Here is a 23,459-nt window from a genome sequence, read left to right on the forward strand (position 1 = left end):
CAAGTAACAGGAACTCACTCCATTATGCGGTGCTAGGGATTTGAACCGCCAAACTGCCAACCTTTCTGATCGACAAGCTCAGTGCCTTAGCCACTGAGCCACCGCATGGTACCACCATGTGGCAGCATGGAATAAACTTGTACTCATTTGAACAATCCTGGTTTCTGATTTCCATCCGGCATTAAAAATCTCACTCCGTTTAAGGAAATGGAAGAAATTATACTATGTATTTCATATAGAATACTCCCCCCCGCTTTGTTTTCTAGGTATTGTGCAATTTGATTACAACATAAAAATGAAGAAGATTATCTTTCTGCTTTCTTCTCATCCATCCATCCATCCATCCATCCATTCACCCAACCAGCTACGATCTAAGCATTCCATTGTGCTTATACAAATGTCATTCAAAGAAAAACGTTGCTTATATGCTTTTATAAGAATCCAACGAAGAACAACATATAGGAAAGTGTGCGCAAGAGAAAAATGAGCAAAAGTACAATGACTAAAAAACGGTCATAATGGAGGGTGAAAGGAGGAACACCACAGTGTTGTCCATAAAACCAGATCAAAGTGTGTAGGATGAGACACCAATACATTTTATAGCCCACAATGCTAAAAAAACAAAACAAAACAGAAATGCATTAAGACCATCGTGAGCCCTAAGAACATTTATTTTTGGATTAATAGTCTTCTTAGGGTTATAAAAATATTCCCTAGATCTATAGGCCTCAAGAAGTCACAGAAAATAACATAATAAAAGTAATAATGGTATCTTAAATATATTTAATCTCAGGATATAGGCTTTTTGGTTTGTTTTTCTGTTACTTTTCAGATTTTTGATTGAGCCTAATATATTTCCACCAGCCCCAGACACTCTGCCTAGTATGCCTAAGTGATAATGCAACCATTAAAGGGAAGCATGTTAAAATATTCGGATAATCTGAGAGTTCATCCAGGAGGGCGTTAATCCAAGTAGGCCGATGTGCGCCGATGTGAATAAATGAGTACGCTTGATAAAAGAACAAGGACTTTCCAGGTGTCAGTTCAAGTGTAATTTTTTTTTTTTTTTTTTGTTATTAAACATGGGTTGCAACAGAAGCTGCTACAAGGACTTTGCACACAACCAGGACGGATGGATGGATTTGTCTGCCGTTCAGTTAGCTCCATCAATTCACTCAAGACACATTTTGAACAGATTATGTACTGTAAAACTTGGGAGACCCATACATTTTACAAGAGAATTTGCTCTGAGGCTCTGCTTCCCACACTCTGCATGGAAAAGGGGTGGAGAAAGAAGAAAGAGAGGACAAAACTCATAGAGTTTGACAGCTACGGAGGCAACACTTGCCATTTACATTTTTGCAACACAACTATATATTAATTTAATAAAATACACAATATAGCTCTTATACACTCAACAATTTGGCTCAAATGCACTGAATCTGCAATAAATCAAGAAAAAAAATATGTCATTTGATGTAAACACATTGAATCTTCTTACATTTGCACATTTAAATGGTTTGGGTGAAGGTCTGGAATGTCTGCACTCGAGCTATCGCAGTGTCCATAAATGAATTACAAAAGGTGTTAATAATGTTAATTTGTCTCCGCTACCATTTCCCGTGTAACGGAAATTGAAGTGGCCATCTTGTATTGTGCCTCAGATATAAAACATAGTTACCTCAACTCTTGCTAGACACTAACTCCTTCCCTTTCTTCTCTGATCACATTAATTCATTTATGTATGTGCAGGACAAACATGGACTCGATCCGTTTACATTTAACTTTAATATGACATGAGCTGTGTTAATAATGATGGGGGGTACTTTTTGCTGAATGAAGTTATGGAATGGATTTGGAGGGGTTTCCATATTGTTTTTTTTTTCCTTTTCATTTCTTTCTTTCTTTCTTTTTTTCCAGGATGTAGCAGATGCCTTTATATAGAAATGCCTATCACAAATGAAGGTTAATGGTTTGTGTACTTGGTTGTCTGACTACAAGAACATTTGTTTGTATGTTTATTGGATCTCTAATTGGGGATTTTCCATAGAAATCTCTAATGACTGTTGTAAACTTATCACACAACTATCCCACCCTGATTTTTATGGGGTCTACAGGTAAACAGTGAAATCAACATTAACTATCAGTCCTAAAAGATCTGTTTCCATTTATCTTACTCCTTTCTCTTCGATTGTCAAAGTGGCCTCAATCTATCTAAATTTCTTTCTTTCTTTCTTTCTTTCTTTCTTTCTTTCTTTCTTTCTTTCTTTCTTTCTTTCTTTCTTTCTTTCTTTCTTTCTTTCTTTCTTCCTTCCTTCCTTCCTTCCTTCCTTCCTTCCTTCCTTCCTTCCTTCCTATTTTTCTTTTTTCTTTTCTTTTTTTTTTAAAAAAAACATACACCATATTGTTCTAATGGAAGTTTGGTAAAAACAAAACCAGTGTTATCTGAAAACAAAAAGGAAAAAAAAAGAAAAAAAAAGAAAGAAAGAGCAAGTGAAACAAACATACGGGAGGGCACTTCAGATATTCACTAAAAGCCTTAAAGCAGCATTGGTCTTTGTTCATCCCTGTATAAATTTTAGAACCAGGGGAGATTTTTTTTCTTTCTTTTTCTTTTTTTAATATATAATTCAGCAGAAGAAGCAAATCGATGCCAGATTGTCTTTTCTTTTTGTTTCGTTTCATTTCTGTTTTGCTTCATTTTCTCACAGCCACAGGGTCATTCGCCCGACAGTCCTGTAAAAGCTTGTCAATCTCCCTCACCACTTCCCCTGCATCTACGGACTCTCTCCCTAGTTCTCTGTTTGAACGGTCTATCTGCTCCAAGACAGAGTCCATATTAGCGGAGTCTCGGCTGACTCGGGAATGCACCTCGGCGAAGACCCTGGCCATCTGATCGGACGCCATGAAGGCAGCGTCTCTGGATTGTTTACTAGGTGACAGGTACTGACTGTTGGGTTCAGCCAGGGCCCCTGTTTTGACTTCACAGCCATCCAGGGGTCCTTTCGTCGAAGCACATGGCTCAATGCAAGTCTTGGTTGGGCTGCTTGATGCTGAGGGGACCTCCTGGAGGAGAGGGCTCAGGGCACGTTTGGCTTTGAGATAAGGTTTCACGTTGGCAATGAGAATGGTGTGCTCTCGCTTGTCCTTCCCAAATGTACAAAAAGTCTTCTTCCCCGTGGGGTTCACAGTTTCGTAAGTCTCAGTTTCGACATTAGCTTCCACCGTGGGCACAAAGAGATTTGTTCGGTAGTCGGCATTGTCTGCTTGGTTGGAGGCAGGGAACTGGGGCATCCAACACCGGTCAGAATGACCAAGCACTCGGCATTCATCGGTGCAGTTAATGCACTCCTCTTGTTCTGCAAAACAAACAAGAAACGACAGGGCTTTTAAAGTCATTAATCAGCTGCCTTGACGTGTTCAGTTCCCAGTCTGTTCATTCAATGTACAGGGCTTCCTGGGTGAAAACAGAAATCATAATTATTTTTTTTCAAGAAGGTGCAACAAACCAACAGGTTGAGGGGCTTCATTTACTGGAGCTACTATCAATGCACAACAGTGGTTGTATCAACCCAATAAACACTTGGTTTATTGGAGATACTATCAATGCACAACAGTGGTTGTATCACTCAGCAATTGTATCATTTCAATAAACGCTTGGTTTTTTTGGAGCTATTACCAAAGCACATCAGTAGTTGTATCACTGTACTAGGAGACCCTATACTCTACAGCAGTGATCCCCAACCTTTTTTACACCGCGGCCTGGTACCGGCATCAGCTGGGCGCCACAGCCCGGTACCGGCATCAGCTGGGCGCCGCGGCCCGGTACCGGCATCAACTGGGCGCTGCCATCTTTTTTTGACAAAAAAGTGCTTCTGGTGACCTCACCGGAAGCACTTTTTCATCAAAAAAGATGGCGGCGCCAGCGCTTCCGGTGAGCTTTTTCAGGTAGAAATGGCTTTCTACCCGGAAAAGCTCACTGGAAGCTGAGCCGCCATCTTTTTGATGAAAAAGTGCTTCCGGTGAGCTCTACCGGAAAAGCTCACCGGAAGCACTTTTTATCAAAAAGATGGCGGCCCAGCAACCAGCGCCCAGTAAGACTTGTTCCGCGGACCGGTACCGGTCCGCGGACCGGCAGTTGGGGACCCCTGCTCTACAGTATAGGGTTTCCTGGTACAGCATCTCTGCTCAAGCGGGGAGTTGGATTAGAAGACCTCCAAAATGTCTTCTAACTCGTTCCTTCTATATTAATAGAAGAGAGCTATTAGAGAACTAGAATCAGAAAAAAACAGAGCTTCATCTGCTTCAGAGATCTTTCAGCCTCTGATCAGAGAATATAATCTGAGAAAAGAATGAAGGTTAGCTAAGAGACTCCGAAGATTTATCTTTCCTCAGCAGATCCAATAACCAAACAGTGGCTTATTCTATAGAAATAAGAACATTTCACACACATTAAGCAAGCTGAATTTCATCCAGAAGATCCCCGTTAAATTGCAATTGTTTTGCTGGATGACTGTCATGTAATAACAAGAGTTTACCAAATCCACACACACACCAGCTACTTTGGGCTGATAATAAGACAGGAAAGGATTTTTCTACCACTGTGCATTAAATGTGAGCTTGTCAAAAGAAGCATTATTGCTGTTTTCAACAAAAATATAGATTGTGTAACTAGCTTTTCTACTCTTTGGGGACCGGGGAGTGAAAAAGTGAAGATTGATTTGCACAATTCATACAATTAGGAAGAATGTCCTATATTTTTGTTTTATATGAGTGCATCGTACTTCTGTGCAATTGGCTTATTTCTTCTAAAAATAATAAATAAAAATAATAATTAATGAAGTACTTCTCTTCAAAGGTCATCATATTCACATAGTGAATGGAACACCTATTGAATGGAATGGAACACCTATTGTATTACGGTAATACTTGCCTGTTTAGAGAAGGCAGGGACAACATTCTCTGCATGATCAGTATAACAATCCCATTTTAGAAACTGGGTCACCCATTGCAGGAACTCTGGGCAGATTTTGACTTCAAAGGTAGGAAACTTTAGATGGTATCATAAGAATTAGTTAAAACCTGATGGGAATTCAGTCACAGCAGGTGGCTAGACCAAGATGGCCTTGGATGACCTCCCAAAAAGTTGCATCATGCATAGGATACTACCATAAAAACCCCAGAGCTGCAGGTTAGGACAATGACTTTCAGACTTCAACTCCCATAGTTCCTTATCCAACATGGCTAACTGAGGAATTCTTTAGAGTTGAAGACTACAAGTTATAAAGCTGCCAAGGTTGAAGACTACTGATCTATACTGTTCTCTTGGAAACACCATTGATGTACGATCAAGTTTCTATAATACTCTGAACTTGATCCAAGGAATGCATGATCCCACTGCTTTCTACCCATAATATAAGAAAGGAATCTTCTTAGACTTCTCTTAATGACTGTCATCTACAGAATCCACAAAATAGGACCTTCTCAATCTGGAAGAACATTCATCCAAAGATTGGTTTAGCTCCATCTTCTTGAGTGTCCAAAAATCTACCATCTTTCAGTGTGCCTTTTGTGTACACTGAGAGCATATGCACCAAAGACAAATTCCTTGTGTGTCCAATCACACTTGGCCAATAAGGAATTCTATTCTATTCTATTCTATTCTATTCTATTCTATTCTATTCTATTCTATTCTATTCTATTCTATTCTACATTCTTTTGTTTCTCCCTGTAGAATTATGTCAATTATTTGCTAATACTGCCTGGGGTATTTTAGATATTGTTTTAATCCAACAACTGGATTAAAATTTGTATATATACATATATACATATATACATATATACATATATACATATATACATATATACATATATACATATATACATATATACATATATATATATATATATATATATATATATATATATATATATATATATATTCTTAAGTTTTCATGGGTACTTACATGTATGTTATTCAGCTTTGTTTGGGTATTTTCCCACGTCATTATAGCTGTGCTTTTAAAGTTGTAGCAACGTTTCGGCAGAATCTCATCTGCCATCATCAGGCTTCTGTATTGTGTTCGTCTGTGAGTCAGACTTTCACAGCCATTTCTGTTTTAAATTTGGGGCTAGCCTACTGCTGTGCCAGAATGGTTTTTTCTTCATCCTGATTGGTTGGGAGTCTTGGTCTGTGTTTATTGGTCTCGGAGTTTGCTGTGTTCTGCTTGATTGGTGTTTCTAATATCTTCTTTCTTTAACTTAAGAAAACTTAAGAAAACATGTGTGTGTGTGTGTGTGTGTGTGTGTGTGTGTGACCTATATATAAGACATCCAGAGTCTACTCTGAGTAGAACAGCCTATAAAAGGCAAGTAAATAAGTAAGTAAATAAATAGGTTACTGAATATTTTTAGGGGAAACATAAACATTGTTCCCCTTTCCAATAATCAGAGATTTTAGCAATAGTTCCATCTGACTCAATATGTTCTAAAACCTGATTGTAAGCTATTGGCTTATCATTTCCTTTTGCACAAGCCTTTTCCGCTTCACTTTATACTGTATAACCTGGGAACTGGATTTTATTTAAAAAAATAGATAATGTACAACATGAAAAGATACTTCATTAAGCATTAGAATACGTGAAAGCATTTGGGCGGGGAGGAGAGGAGAAAATGGCAGATTCAAAAGACTCCAAATTCAATTAACGGAAGACTTATTTATTTTCAATAGGAACCTTAAGCCGGTATGTACTCAAGCCCAGATTCCCTTCTAACAAATGGTTTTTCAAAGTGCTTGCAATATTGACTGTATCTTATTCTCTCCCTAAATGTTCAGGATATTTATATTTTGCATTCTATTTATTCTGATATTTGTCTGTTGCTTTTTTTATTCAATCTCTCTGCTCATAGAATGCTCATTTACTTTGTGCTGAAACAGCCTTTTAAGGATTTATAAAGGTATAAAACGCAGGCATAAATTGGGCTTTTTATCCTCACATGCCTATTGCTGATTTTTCCACACACAAGGGAGATGTTTCTTTGCTATTTAAGCGGGATTCTTTCATTTTCTTTCTTTTCCTTTCTTTTCCTCTCCTTTCCTTTCCCTTTTCCCTTCCCTTCCCTTCCTTTTCTTTCCTTCTTCCCTCCTGTTCCCCTCCCCTCCCCTTCTTTCATCTTCTCTCCTTTCCTTTCTAGATAACAGATAATCAGAGTTGGAAGGGACCTTGTAGGTCATCTAGTCCAGCGGTTGCCACCAGTGGGCTGTGGCCCACTGATAGGCCACGAGAAAATTTTGGTGGGCTGCAGAGAAATCTTACTCCCAGAGCCCCCCCCTCCAAAGCATTAATCCAGGCTGTGCAGAAACACAAAGCTGCACCACCCACATGGTCCGCAGGAACCCTCCCCACCCACTCACTCCTTACCCAGCAAACTTGCCTGCTAAATTGCTATTTTTCCAACCATCAGCTGTTCTGTTGTGCCGGGAGATTTAGATTAGCTAGGAAGCAGGAAATGGTTGGATTTCTTGCTTTCTAGCTAGTCTTTAGATCTTCGGCTCTGCTTTTAAGCACAGCCGAACCTCCCTTAGGACTGAAGCTTCTATTATTCAGTGCAGACTCATGGCAAGCAAATTTTATGTGACAGAGTAAACTAGCCGATGGCAGATCAATAGATCACTGAATTATTCTGTGATCAACTCAATCTGCCTGCCTGCTTTGCCTGATTTGGGGTAAAAGTTGCTCTTTTTTAAAAATAAAAATTCAATATTTACATACATGGTGCATTGTGAGTTAATTTTGTGAGTTTGCTTGCAAGCAAATTTTATGTAACAGACTGAGCTAGCCAATGACAGATAGATAGATCTCTGAATGAATCTGTGATGTTGTGAGCAACTCAATCTGCCTGCCGGCTTTGCCTGATTTTGGATAAAAGTTGCTCTTTTTTTTTTAATAAAAATCAATATGTGTATAAATATTTATAATATTTACATACAAGCCATGCCCAGCCAGTCACATGGCCACCAAGCCACACCCACAAATTAGGCCACACCCAGAGAACCATTTAGTGGTCCCTGGGATTTAAAATTATGAGTTTGGTGGTCCCTGAGGTCCAAAAGGTTGGTGACCCTTGGTCTAGTCCAACCCCCAGCCCAAGCAGGCGACCCGACACCATTTCTTTCCTTTCCCTTCCTTTCCTTTGATTTCCCTCTTCCCATCCTTTCCTATCCTTACTTTTCCCTTCCCTTCCTTTCCTTTTCCTGTTTCTTCCCTTCCCTTCCCCTGATAAATATTATAAACAAAATAAATCTGAAGAAGAGAGAAAACACAGCACATACAAATAGTCCTTGACTTACAACAGTTCATTTAGTGACTGTTCAAAGTTACAACAGCATGAAAAAAGTGACTTTTTAAAATACTTACGGCCATTGCCGCACCCCCATCATCATGTGACCAAAATTTGGACACTTGGTAACTGACTCATATTTATGATGATCTGCTGTGTCCCCGAGTCATATGAACCCCTCTGTAAACTCACTAGCAGCCTTCCTCCCCTCCCTGCTTTCTTCCTTTATGCCATATCGTGGAAAGCAGGCCTGAAGCATTGATTATCATACATTACAAGCTGCTTACCACAATATTAGCCTCTCGTGTTGACTTGCTGCAAGGTGGGAAGAATTTTTTTTTAAAGGGTGGATTTATTTGAACTCCAGATCCAATTAGCACTGCCCGTGGCTAAATTAGCATTTATGAGAAATTGGGATCCGTTGAAAAGGCAGAAATAAATATGGAAGTGTCCCCACAGCTCCCGTTGTGTTGCAAATCTGGGTCGGAAGAGTGATATGGTCCGTTGGCCTTGATCAGAATCCAAGCATACCTGCCTCCAGTTGAAAATAAACCCTGAACAGTTTAAGTGTGTACAATGAACACCAACAGCCTGGAGGCTTGTCTTTGTCTCTGGGGACAGAGAGGTAAACAACCAGAAGTGCAGCGTGCACATTAGGGAGAAACATTCCGAATATAGATCAGAGAAATTAGCCACCAGGAAGGGGAAAAGAAAAAAAAGAAAAGAAAGCAAGTCACCTGGGATGCAGCTTAACTGGTACATCGGTGCCAGAAAATGCAGAGCAAGGAATCCAGAGTCACCCAATAATTAGAGAAGTTTTATATAAGATACGGTGCCACTGACTACTTTTCTGCCCTATGGAATATTGAAAAATGTACCAAGAGGGGGCGGAAAGAGGGAGGGTGGGGCAGAGAATTATTTAATTCTGCAACGTCCACATTGGGCAAATGATGCATTTGATGTTTCAGCAGCAGGATGGGCAATGAACACAGCTTTGGCATAATACAAATTCATGTTGTATGTTGAAATCATGTTCTGCTCATTGCGCAGAGGTGGCATTCAGCAGGTTCTGACCAGTTCTGGAGAACCAGTAGTGGAAATTTTGAGAAGTTCGGAGAACTGGCAAGTACCACCCCTGGCTGGCCCTGCCCCATCTATTCTCTGCCTCCCGAGTCCCAGCTGATCATCTGGGTCTTCTTTGGTTGCCCTGCACAGGAGAACAGAGCTGGAAAGCAGGTTAGTGGGGTGGGGAGGGAATGGGGATTTTGCAGTATCCTTCCCCTGCCATGCCCATCAAGCCACGCCCACAGAACAGGTAGTTAAAAATTTTGAATCCCACCACTGTCCTTGTGTGCCATATTTGGACAACGTAGCTGATTCTAGTTAAAGCATGATCAATATGGCTTCTACCCTTTGTTTTAACCTGGCTTTGACCTTATCTGTACCTTTTTCTCCTCTAGGTTGAAAACTACCATCAAAGGAAATAGAGGGAGAACATGCATGGCTCCGTTTTCACGGATCTGCTACCCCTTCCTGAATCACTCCAGTCTAGTTTCAGTGGGAGATAGCAAGGGAACAGAGAACGACTCTCCTCAGGAAGGGAAGAAAAGGTTTTAAATCAATCACCCTAATTTCGATTTGTCTTGCTAAGTTTATTAGAAAGATGGAAAATGAAGCGGTAGGCAGAACAGCTGCTAACTTATTGGGAAAGTTGACTGTGCATATATATATATCTCCATCTAAATCTGGGTTTTTCAATAGAATAGAACAGAATTCTTTATTGGCCAAGTGTGATTGGACACACAAGGAATATGTCTTTGGTGCAAAAGCTCTCAGTGTACATAAAAAAATATATAAGCACTCCAGAGGGTTAATGTCATTGCCCAGAAGATCATTGGTTGCCCTCTCCCCTCTTTGGAAGAGTTTTATAGCTCCCGCTGCCTTAAGAAAATTCAAAACATCTTTAAAGATCCATCTCATCCTGGGTGTCCCTTTTTTTAAAAAAAAACTATTACCATCTGGCAGATGGTACAGGATAATAAAAACAAGGACAAACAGGCTGAAAAACAGGTTCTATCCCAGGGCAGTAGCTCTTTTGAATTCTGCTGTATAGTGCAGTGTTGGTGTGGTGTCGGGGGTTTCTGGTTCAATGTGTGAAGGGTGTGTGTTTGTGTTTATTTTCATGGTCATGATATGCACTGAAGATGGTGTTTGATTTTGTTGTACGAGGTGCAATGACAATAAAGTAAATTAAATAAGTGATAAACCATGATCACGGTCATCATAACTGCATTCATCATGAATCATAAGATACAGCACTTAGTGATAAACTGGATGACCTACCAAGGTCCCTTTCAACTCTGTTAATCTGCTAAACAGCCTTTGGAATTGTGTGCTCACATAGCTGCTTTTGAACTTAAATCCTGTGATGTGAAGGATCCATAAATGTCTATTGTTTAAATAAGTATTTAAAAGAAAGGAAAAGAAAGTTGGCGCTGCTGTGAAATAAATATATTTTAAAAGTTGAGATTCATTTCCCTGATTCATTCATTCATTAAAATGAGCTACATCTCTCTTTTGAATTTGCTGTAGTTTACAATTTCATTTTATAATTCATATTACACCTACTGCATTTCCTGACATTTATATTCTGTTAAGAGCTTAATGTGATTTGTTGAGTTTTTGAAATGACATACTATACTCCATTACTTACAATTAATTAGTGTTGCACCGGAAAAAAAATGAAATGTATGTGACTCTTGTAAGTTCTTTGTTCATATATATATACAGTTCTTGTGGATATTTTTACATCTTATTTGTTCTTTTCCATTCATTATTCAAATATTTTCCTTTAAAATGTTTAATAAAATAGGTTTTATTATTATTATTTTTTAAAAGCTGACTTCACACCAAAGAAGTTGTATCATGATTTAGTGTGGGGTGTTTATGTGTTTATGTATGATTTTTTGAACTGCTTTCCTGTTATGAGAACATACCATATGTCTTGTGCTTATGATTTATCAATTTGTTGCTTGTATGTATACTGAGTGTTTATGCACGGGAGACAAATTCCTTGTGTGTCCAATCACACTTGGCCAAAAAAGAAAATTATGTTCTGTTCTGTTCTGTTCCGTTCCGTTCTGTTCCATTCTCTACTCTCATCCTGTCTTCAAACATCAGTGAAATGATATTTAAATGCTCCCACAACTTTCTCATTATATCACTATGGATCCTAACATAATGTATGCTCACATTTATCATAACAGTTTAAATGTATATCCTTTTATCACAAGCCTTTATTCCTTGATTCAAGTATATGAAGGAAAAAGGGATTCTCACCAACCACTTTTCTTTCTTAAATGCTTTTCTCGCTTTGTGCTAGAGTTCTTCTTTTCACTTACAAGGTTAGATTTGAGTTTTTAAGTTTAGCTTCCATTGCCACTTTTGAATATTTCTCACGAGTCTTGAACTTTGCATGTGCCAAAGTTTGTGAATTATTCATTGGAAATCTCAACTTAACGGGAACAGAAATACTTCGAGAGAAAGGTAGAAATTTAAGATTGAATGGGTATCTTGGCTGCAGTTTAGCAAGATATATGGGTACATTTTGAACTGGTGTTTCTTCACTTCAAACATCTCCAATTGGACATTTTGGACATTTCTTCTGTGAAACTTGACCAAGGTGTCCATAAATATTTGGCTCTCATTTGAATGCTGCAGGGTCCCCAAATTAAACAATGTACTTGTGAATCAGAAACGATCATTGCAATTAATGATTAATCAATAAATGTTTTAGTTCAAGTGTTGTGGTTAGCCGGCAGCAGGTGCAGATGGCTGAGGAGAGCAAGGACTCAGATGAGGGGCCAGGACCATTAGGGAGTGGACTGCTGCCTTCAGAGATTGTGGGAGCTGGCAGCAGTGATGAGAAGGTTCCTGAGGAGCCTGTGCCAAGTGCGCATGCACGCAGGATTGCTCATAGGAAAGAGCAGCTACAACAGCACAGGTGACTTGGGAAAAAGGATGCAAGGTAATGGCCCCTCCTTCAAGAAGATAAAAGCCAGCTGTGAAACGAACGTACTTTGCAGAAGGCAAAGACGTTTTGAAACTCCAGCCTCGTGAACATTCCAGTATCCTGAGTTTGTATTTGAAGATTCTTGTATTGCAAATTATTTCTTGTCTGTTATGTTTTGGCAAGTCTTGCACAGTATGGCAAGTCTTGTGCTTATCATGGCTAATTATTTTGCAAATGCATTACAAGGTTTCTGTTCCCTTTGGATTATGTTTGATTTGTTGGAAAAGGGTGTGGGTCAGAATACTAGGGGGATGGCTGATATCTCCTATTTTGACAACCTTAGCTGTTCCAACAGCTATAGAAAATCTCTTAAAATCAATATTAAAAATGCATTAAAAAGTGCCTTGTTTTTTCAGAAATAAGAGTATGGAGTGAAAGCACTCATTACTATAAGATATTTATAACCTCAGTAGAACATAAATTGATGGATGTTCTGACAGGCCCTAAGGGCAATTGATGTATGAAGGGTTCAAAATTGTGAACCCACAGCATAACAAAGTTGGAAGGGACCTTAGAGGTCTTCTAGTCCTCACACACCCTGCTCAGGCAGGAAGCTTTTACCATATCAGGCAAATGCCTGTCTGATCTCTTCTTAAAAACCTCCAGTGATGGATGTCTATGGAGATTCTCAGTCATGCAGGACATGGTTGTTCCAAAGGTGCTTTTTCAAGAGGCAACTGGACTTTCTGTTTTCTCTTTGAAAACATTTTGCTTCTCATCCAAGAAATCCACTACCCTACTCACAATAGAATCCCTTATGCCTCCAGGCTTGAAATTTTGCACTTGGACAATCTGGAACTGTACTGCCTGCAGTCCAATCTAAGCATAGTACACAAAATTGTCTGCTACAATGGCTTACCTGTCAACTTCTTCAGAGTCAACTACAATAATACATGGGGAAACGATCAATATAAACTCAAGGTAAACCACTTCAAACTCGATTGCAGAAAATACAACTTCAGCAACAGAGTGGTCAATGCCTAGAATGACTCCATTGTTACAGCGTCAAACCCTCACAGCTTCAACCTCAAACTGTCTACCATGGACCTCACCCCATTCCTAAGAGGTCCTTAAAGGGGGCGTGCATAAGTGCACCAGCGTGCCTACCGTCCCTGTCTTACTGTCCCCATTTATCTGCATTTACTTCCTTTGTTCATGTTTATGTTCATACTTACACTTGTTATCTTGTACATCAGTGGTCCCCAACCTTTTTGTACCAGGGACCGGTTTCAAGCAGAAACATTTTTCAAGGACCGGGGGGAGAGAGAATCCGAGTTTGGTAGTTTGCTTGCAGACGTTTCATTACCTGACTAGGTAACATCTGATGTTGTTACCTAGTCGGGTAATAAAGCGTCTGCCAGCAAACCACCTGGGTTCAGGAGCGCCTCGGCCCTGCCTCCCTCAGCCCCATCCCTCAGGTGTCTGCCTCCCTCCCTCCCTCAGGTGTCTGCCTCGTTCCTCTCTCAGTCACTCTATCGCTCCTCCAGCAGCCCAAGAAGCCGGGGGTGGCTTTTCCTGTCGCCACAGCTTCCCGGCGCCCGTTTCACCCCCACCCGCCCGCCCGCCCGCTCGCGGTTCAATCCACAGTGCTCCGTTCTACCTGCCTGCCTGCCTGCCTTCTTCGTTTCGGAGCAGCTTCGGCTGATAAAAAGAGGCGAATAGTTATTATTCTCAGCGAAGCTGCTCCCAAACAACCAGACAGGCAGGCAGGCAGAACGGAGCACTGTGGATTGAACCGCGAGCGGCGGGCGGGCGGGGTGGGGTGAAGCGGGCGCTGGGAAGCTGCGGCGACAGGAAAAGCCCCCCCGCTTCTTTGAAGCAGTTTCTTCCTGGGCTGGTGGAGGAGCGAAAGCGACTGAGAGAGCTGAGCCAGAGAGCAGGACAGGCTTCGGTTGCTTCCTCCCTCCCCTTCTTTCATTTGTGTCCTTGATCCCGATCCCAGCAGCATTCACCGAAGGCGAAGAAAGCCGCCATTTTTTTTAATTTTTTTCTTTGCGGCCCGGTAAAGAGTGCTCCACGGCCCGGTACCGGTCCGCGGCCCGGTGGTTGGGGACCCCTGTTGTACATGCTTGACAAACAAACAAACAAATAAACTCTTCAGCTCTGAAGAAGAGCTGAAGAAGCTTCTTGGATGAGAAGCAAAACGTCTTCCAAAAAAAAAACAACAGAAAGGCCAGCTGCCTACTGAAAAAGCACTTTGGGGACTTCAGCGATGGAGTACCAACAACTTCTGTTCCACTGATTAATTGTTCTCACCACCAGGAAATTCCTCCTTAGTTCTAAGTTGCTTCTCTCCTTGATTAGTTTCCATCCATTGCTTTTTGTCCTGCCTTCTGGTGCTTTGGAGGACCTTTGGTTGACCCCCTTGGATCTGTGACTACATCTGACTTCTCTTGTACTTACAGAAGCCCTGAGAGTGGATAAAGGTTAATTTTAGTGGATTGTGAATGGGGAGGGCTTAATGGCATACTGTTCTCCCAAACCTTTCTATCTCCTCCAAGCCCGGGCCCCACTCACTTTTGCAAACTTCAATCAGTTGCTACAGCTGTCGAGTTGAAATAAGCACTCCTCTGCTATGAGATATGTTTTTTTTTAATAAAAACGATCAACGGAAGTGTTTCATCTGCCGGTGGAATTTATCTTCACCCTTAATTACAATTGATCTTGACATAAATAAACAAATTGAGTTCTCTCTCTGCTGAAACTCTGTTATTAAACACAAAGGTCTGGAATCTGCATATTTACGTTGGCCTAGGTGCTTTTTGTTATTCAGTTACAGAAAGCAATTAGAAGACTTAGATTAGAGAACTGATTAGCAATAAATCTGGAATATGATGGGTTTTTTTTTTTAAAAGAACTGCTGAAGAGGGGAGGAATTAAATTGTGCAAAGCTTTCAATTCTAGTTAGTATTGGCATGAGACATGTTGGTAAATGAGGTGCAAAATGTCCACAACCTCGCATTCATTAATGGAGAAAAGACCAATGTGTTGGTTTCCAACACAATCTGCATGAAATTAGAAAGTGTTTCTCCTGTCTATTATATATTCTGCTATGTGTTTCTACTGCTTGTGATAAATCCTTTTGCACCTGTTCCATAAGGACTCCTAAAACAGGTCCCTTACCCTTCCTTTCTGAACAGGTTACCTTTAATAACTCCAAACTGCTTCCTGCTTCTACAGCATGGGTGTCAAACTTGGGGCCTCATGTTGCCATCACGTGACACATGATGTGATGTTATGATGTCATTTCATGACATTTTTCCCATTCCAACAGCTGGGGTGGGCGTGGCCTGCACATGACACATCCAGCCAGCGGGCCACCAGTTTGACATCCCTGTTCTACAGAAAAGCCAATGCAATCATAAGTTCCATTAACAGAGGGATACAATCAAGATCCAGTGAGGTGCTAATACCACTCTATAAAGCCTTAGTAAGACCACACCTAGAGTACAGCATCCAGTTTTGGTCCCCACACTATAAAAAAGATGTTGAGACTCTAGAAAAAGTGCAGAGAAGATCAACCAGGATGATTAGGAGACTGGAGGCTCAAACATATGAAGAACGGTTGCAGGAACTGGGCATGGCTAGTCTAGTGATGAGAAGAACCAGGGGAGAAATGAGAGCATATTCCAATACTTGAGGGGCTGCCACAGAGAGGAAGGGGTCAAGCTATTTACCAAAGCACCTGAAGGCCAGAGAAGGAATAATGGATGGAGTCTGACCAAGGAGAGATTCAACCTAGAAATAAGGAGAAACTTTCTGACAGTGAGAACAATCAACCAATGGGACAGAAGTTGCCTTCAGAAGTTGTGGGAGCTTCATCACTGGAGACTTTCAAGAAGAGACTGGACTGCCATTTGTCAGAAATGGTATAGGGTCTCCTGCTTGGGCAGGGTTGGACTAGATGACCTACAAGGTCCCTTCAAACTCTATTAATCTGATATCTGTAATTAGGATTTCACAAAAAAAAAAAAAAAGACTAAAATATTGTCAGGGAACCAGTTAAGATGACCAGAGATCATCTCTCGGGGACAGTCAACAGCAGATTTTGAAGCCATGCCACAAATCTGGAAAATGATTGAGCTTTTTCTAAACTCTACTTCTAGCACTTTTGAAGGATCCCCACAGCCAAGGACACATGGACACTACCATGACATCAGGGATGAAGGGACTCAATCTTACTATTTGTTATAGTGCTTAGTAAGGTGTTTGGGCAGGGCTTAAAATTTATGCACAAAAATACCAGGAACAAAAAAGCTGCTTTGGTAGAAATGATATTATTATCCTTGGAAAAGAAGCAGACAGGAATTTGAAAGAAAAAAACAGATAATGTTTGAGGGCAGATAATGAGTGAGTAGGCATATATAAAAGGTTAGATAATGTCTTCATGTTCACTGCTTCAAATCAAACATTTATTAAGGGTCACAGAGTATGTTAACGAAGATGATGTTATCCATTCAGTCATGTTTGATTCTTGATGTGTCAGAACTACCATCATTCACTTGAGCTTTGCATTCGCTAGCTGTCAATCTGCCATGAGCTATGGCGGGTGGAGATGGAGGTGGTCAGGAGGGGGAAAGGCTAACTAACTAAGACCCATGGTAGCACAGTGGTGAGAATGCAGTACTGCAGTACTACTTCTGGTGACTGCCGGTTTCGTGCAGTTTGGCAGTTCAATTCTCATCAGCTCAAGGTTGACTTCCATCCTTACGAGATTGATAAACTGAGGACCCAAATTCTTGGGGGCAATTTGCTGACTCTGTAAACCTCTTAGAGAGGACTGTAAAGCACTGTGAAGTGGTATATAAGTCTAAGTGCTATTGCTACTCATCATTCCTTCCAGAGACACCATATCAAGGTCAAAACTCTGGGAATGGAATATAATGGGTCACCAACAAACCCACCATTGAAGGGACAATTCTCAAAACAATTTATTCAAATGTAATTGAACAACAAGGGACTAGCAAGGGGAAAGAACTGGGTGGGGGAAATTAACCAGAAAAAATTGCCGTGAAAATTTCAATTCTGGTTTTTCTATACTGTAATCCACTTGGCTTTCAGTAAAGTAAACCTTTCACACCAAACGGAATTGAGGGTCATTCTTACTTAAGAGACCAAGTTGGGGCAGGACCGACATGACGATTCTATAGGCCATGTTTTTCCACATCTTCTGATCTGGAGTTGTTTTATGTACTGGCTGGTATCAACATATCTCCGTTCCTTTTTTTTTTAGCACAAATGATCCCCTTTTCCCATATGTTTCCCCTACTTCTCCCTACTTTTGTGGATTCATTAGCTCTGACATTTTCTACGAACACTTTTTCCGGAAAGAGCTTGAGGGAAACACGGCATACATTATTTGGTAGACTTAATTCTGCTCCATCAGAGCTAAAATGGCAGTGTAAAAGTGTAGCTCATATGGAAAAAGATCAGAGACATTTTTTTTATGGTTCATCCATTAAGGAACCTCTGCATACAAACGTACTTTTAATCTGTACACCAACTCAAAATTATCCCTTTGTAATCAAAATGTTTCAGGCAGAGATATGTTTTTTTTTTTTCCAAACCCTTCTAACTGTTTAGAAAGAGTGCAGAGAAGGGTAGCAAAGAGATTAGGGGGATGGAGGCTAAAACATATGAAGAACAGTTACAGGAACTGGGTATGTCTAGTGTGATGAAAAGTAGGATGAGGGGAGACATGATAGCAATGTTCTATGCCAGTGTTCTATGCCCCAAAGAAGAGGGAGTCAAGCTATTCTCCAAAGCAACTGAAGGCAGAACAAGAAGCAATGGGTGGAAACTGACCAAGGAGAGAAGCAACTTAGAACTAAGGAGAAAATTCCTGACAGTTAGAACAATTAATCAGTGGAACAATTTGTCTCCAAAAATTGTGGCTGTCACAACACTGGGGATTTTTAGGAAGAGACTGGACAGCCACTTGTCTGATATGGTACAGGTCTCCTGCTTGAGCAGAGAGCTGGACTAGAAGGCCTCTAAGGTTCCCCTCCAACTCTATTATTCTGTTATTTATTCTCTCACTCCGACTTTCGGAAAGCAACGGAAAGAAACAAGGAATGTTTCTTTCAAATAAACAAATAGCACTTGGACTCATATATTACTTTACAGTGCTTTTACAGCCCTCTCTAAGCAGTTTACAGAGTCAGCATGTTTTCCCCAACAATATGAGTCCTCATTTTACCCACCTCTGAAGGATGGAAAACTGAGTTAACCTTGAGCCTGCTGAGATTTCAACTGCCAAATTCCAGGCAGATTTGAACTGCCAAATTCCAGGCAGCCTGCAGTCAGCAGAAGTAGCCTGCAGTACTGCACTCTAACCACTGCGCCACTCCAGCTTATATAAATAAATGTGGCTCAAATAAATAACTCTGGCAAATAAACAATTGAAAAAGTAAATGTGGGTGGATAATGATTACTTAGAAAATAGGCGCTAGTCACCCAGGTTTTTTCACATTTAGGGCTCCTAAATAATTCATTGTTTAAGTGTCAAAAGTTACATTTAACATGCCCATGCAGAAATCCATAAAAAAGTACAAAAAGGGTTTTTTTTACCTGAAAATTTTCCTTCCTTACAGCGGGCCGGTCCACAGATCCCAACAATGGGTCTTTGGCCTCTCCCTTGCTGTTCTGGAGGAAAATTGGATCTGTGAGTTAAAAGAAGGAACAGGCTATTTGACCCAGCCCAACCACCCTTTTAATTTAATCATTATTTTAAAATTACAACAGTCATTCTTAAATGAAACCTGATAAATGTAAGCCATGCTCCATATACCACATGGATCTTGAATGGTTTGAAATCTGGAAACAGTTTATTGTCTGTATTTAATGCATTTGAAATGTGGCTATTTGGTTTATAACATGGATGTCAAACTCATGCCAGCACGTTGATATTGTGCGTGATGCATTCGGCCTGTGGACTGCCAGTTTGACACCCCTGGTTTATAAGGTAGTCCTTGAATTATAGCAATTCATTTAGTCACTGTTCGGCATTACAATGGCACTGAAAAAAAGTGACTTATGACCATTTTTCACACTTACAGCCATTGTAGCATCTCCATCAAAATTCACACACTTGGCAACTGACTCATATTTATGACGGGATCATGGGGTCCCCTTTTGTAAATTTTTGAGAAGCAGTGGGGAAGCCAGATTCACTTAACATCCATGTTATTAACTTAACAACTCAGTGATTCACTGAACAACTTGTGGCAAAAAGATCATAAAATGGGGCAAAATTCACTTAACAACTCTCTCACTTAGCAACCAATTTTTTTGGCTCAGTTGTGGTCATAAGTCAAAGATTACCTGTATTTATTTGTTTATCAAATATGTTTGATGCCCATCTTGCCATAAGGCAACTCAGGGTGGCTTACAACATTAAAACGAAACCTTAAATATATGTATAAACGTATAAAATCACAATAAACATAAACACAACATTTGTGAATGTCTATGTTCTCCATGTCATGGTTGTCTCAAAGGTGCTTTTTTTCAAGAGCTGAAGAAGCTTCTTGGATGAGAAGTGAAACGTCTTCAAATTAAAACCAGAAAGTCCACTTGCTTCTTGAAAAAAAGCATCTTTGGGTCAACCTTTGTGACAATTCCAGAGTTTTGCTCAAAAGTTGTTAGCTTCCCTTAGTTTATTTCACTGAGTTGTATCTTTGACAATGCAAAATTAAAATTCTACTATGCTTAGAAACTTTTTTTTTAATATAAATTTTAGTTGGGTTTTATACACACATACGCACACACACACATAACAATAGTAAATAAAACATCCATTCCATTCCAATTCAATTCTATCATTAATATTAGTTAGAATCATAATGTCTTTAACAATTCTTTTCAATTGAATATCATACTTCCTTGGGAACACTTATAAACTTTCAATAATTAAGCTTAGAAACTTTTCAATACACAAATGGCTTTTTGTTTCCAGATTTCAAACTGAGACATGCCTTCATTTCATGTTAGAACAAAATATTCAAACCCATTACAATTTTTCATTCGAAGATTTCTCAATACGTGTTTCGGCATAAAATCCAGTGGCTGTTTCAGTGGGCTTGTTACCAGCAAAGGACAGATCAAAAGAATTCTATTTAACTCTCTCCTCATCCCAGTCCCAATGAGAGTTTGCACTCTTGAAACTTGCACACTCTGCTTGGAACACAAAAATGCAACCATTCCAACAACCATTCTTCATTGTACTGATTACTCCAAGTTTGACAGACTCCCTGGATTTATAGCAATGCCGAAGCATGCAAACAAGTATGAATGGAGGATACCTTAATCTCCATTGATTGATTTGCAGCTAAATTCTTAACATGGATAGGAGTGACACTCTTAACACAAACCCATTTTGTTCCACATCCATTAACTGAAAGATCAAATGAAATATTTGAGCATGTCCTAGATGGACACTATTTGGAAATAGGCTTGCTGCATTACGCCATGTTTTGTTCAGATGTGATTTACTGATTATAGCACATTTTATCCTAGAATGCACAGAGTCGTAAATTATAGTTCATAAAGCATAAGCCCAAATTAAAAAAAAAAATATGGCTTAGAGAAGATCTACACAGTCATTGTATAGGAAAATTAGAGTTTACAGAGACAGATTAATCCGCTGTCTACTCATTCAAAAGGCCCGACTTATTCTCTATTCATTATGTCAGAAAGGTTACCTTGCCCAACACTGCTGTTCAAATTCCTTTTTCTTGGAATACTATGTTTTAAAAATAAACCTGTTATATCAGGGGTCACCAGCCTGGGGCCAGATTCAGCCTGTGGGTTGCTTAGATCTGGCCCAAAGATCCACCCTGGAAACAGCAAAGGATTGGCTCACGGTTCCTCTGCCAGTGAAAACTGAGCTTTTCATTGGCAGAGAGTTGCAGGGGGCCGTTGCAGCCCCAAAAAGAGGTTGTGAGCGGCATGGGCAGCCCTCCTGAGCTCTGTTTTCACTGGCAGGGGGTTGCAGGTGCCCATTTTTGCTGGCAGAGTGCTTGGGCCACCACAGGGCCCCCAACACAAGTGACACACTCACCCTGGCCATGCCCATCCCAGTCTCCCAAGGTCAAACACAACCGTGATGTGGCCCTCAATGAAATCGAGTTTAACACTCCTGCGTTATATCATAGCAAGGCTCCACCTAAGGAAATGCATTGTCTAACAGCTTTGGATGACACGAAAGTTGCAGCTGGCCCAACGTGCAGACGATGGAACAATCCCACCACCATAGTTCAGTGTTTCTCAACCTTGGCAACTTTAAGATGGACTCCACCTCCCAGAATTCCCTAGCTTAAGCTTGTCAAGTTTGAGAAACACTGTCATAAAGTAACACCAAGACTAACACTACTGTGCCAGTTATGATAGAGTTCCAGGTTCGCTCAAACTATTGGTGATGGCCTTCGAAGCCGTACATGATGCCCAAATTACCTCAGGAGGCAACTCTGATTATCTGTTATATCTTTTAAGATTAAATGTCTGATAACAACATGGTGAGAAGGCCTCACGCCATACAAGATTAGAAGACGTGGACTACACGATAGATGACCCACCTGTTGTGGGTCCTGTCCTCTTTGTTCTGACAGGTTCACGAAGCCTTTCCTACTCATCATTCTATACAAGTATCAAAAGAAGTTGGTTCAACAAGTTGAACTGAGCATTTCTGTCAGCTATTGGGGGAGGTTGAACGTGTCTGTTCTCTTATGAATTGGAGTTATTCAGAGTCTGTAGATAGGGACAGATTGCAAAGACTATGAAATAAATAATTCTTACAGTTGGTTTAACAATATCCCTTGGCCTCATCTTCCTGAAATATCCACCCTCTATTTACTTTGAATCAACCTTTACATACAGCTGTTAACTACCAGTTTCCAAACAATGAATACATTTCCCTAGCTGAATACTACAGTGTCTATTTTGCTGGGGCAATATATTACCCTATTTTTGTGTTAATTAGTGTTTGATATCAAGGCCAAACTACATGTTATATGGGAGATTCATAATCACAAGCGAAGAAAAAAATATCCCAGGAAGAGTTAGTCCATTTCCTGAAACAAAACAAAACGGGAATAAAGGGAATAAAAACATACATCGGTACTCCCAGCTGTCACTACACATATGGAAATTGAGCTGGATATATCCTATTTTTGCATTTTAAGGCCAATATGATTGAAACAAAGATGAATTTATGGACGTTTACAGATTTTTACAGATCCATGTCTCTTTTAAACAAAGCTTTCATTTCTTACAGATGCCAAAAAACCAAAAAATGTGTTTTTTTCCCCCTCTACAGAGTTATTACCTAAAATGTTTTAATAACCTTTCTGTGATTAAACCTAAAAAAGTAATCATGGCCAGCATTTCAAAGCCCGCTTCATTGTATTTTGGTGATTCAATTTGTAAAAGAGAAAAATTGAAACATTGCTTTGCGTTCTTTCTCGAAAACAATAGAATGAGGACGTTATTTGTGAAATAATGCTGGAGATAGGATGCGTTATTGCTTAGTAACAAGCATCTTCCCTATGATGCTACACAGTCCTGTCTGCTAATGAAAACACATTGTTGATGTTCGCCCAGTTTTCATTAGGCATATTCATTGGCAAGTGGCAGCTTCTAAAACGGAGGTATAGCGACATGATGAATGGCACAACTATGATGGCATACGGACGGTATTAATTATACGACATTAAAGTATTGACTAATGCAGCTCTGTCCACAATAGGAAAAGCATTAAGCACATGACTCCTGTATTTGAAAGAACAGAATGCTAAAATCAATGAAGGGAGAAGAAGTATTCTTGGCTGCAAAGTCTACTAAGCATGCCTACTGTCAATATTCAGAAATCAAGGTTCTGACACAGATAAATAGCTTCCATTTGCCACCATCTTTCTGCAATCTTGTTACCTTTGCTTGTGCTGATGTGTTGGTCTTTCTCATGTGAGTAAGCTGCAAATATTACTGAGAAGCTAAGAGGAACCTGTCAATCATTGCCTTGCCACTGTTTCAAATATTGTAAGGAGTTGGT

General features: G+C 40.1%; 1 protein-coding gene across 6 annotated transcripts in view; it reads right to left on the reverse strand.

Annotated features, from left to right (window-relative positions):
* Positions 1 to 417: 417 nt before the first annotated feature.
* PCDH17 (protocadherin 17) overlaps positions 418 to 23,459 on the reverse strand; it is a 184,817-nt gene continuing 161,775 nt past the window's right edge. For 2 of the 6 annotated variants that reach the window (XM_087967444.1, XM_087967443.1), the window contains exons 4-5: positions 18,983 to 19,057; positions 418 to 3,359 (exon numbers count right to left, since the gene is read on the reverse strand). In XM_087967444.1, the coding sequence (XP_087823570.1) occupies positions 2,698 to 3,359; positions 18,983 to 19,057 (737 nt within the window). In that variant the 3' untranslated portion in view covers positions 418 to 2,697. Of the gene's footprint in view, positions 3,360 to 18,982; positions 19,075 to 23,459 lie in introns of all 6 variants that reach the window. The other 4 variants (XM_087967448.1, XM_087967449.1, XM_087967446.1 and 1 more) reach the window with 4 other exon arrangements.

The sequence above is a fragment of the Notechis scutatus genome, chromosome 5 (genome assembly GCF_049901735.1).
Source record: "Notechis scutatus isolate UNSWTSFEM ecotype Mainland chromosome 5, rNotScu1.2, whole genome shotgun sequence".
Taxonomy (NCBI): domain Eukaryota; kingdom Metazoa; phylum Chordata; class Lepidosauria; order Squamata; family Elapidae; genus Notechis; species Notechis scutatus.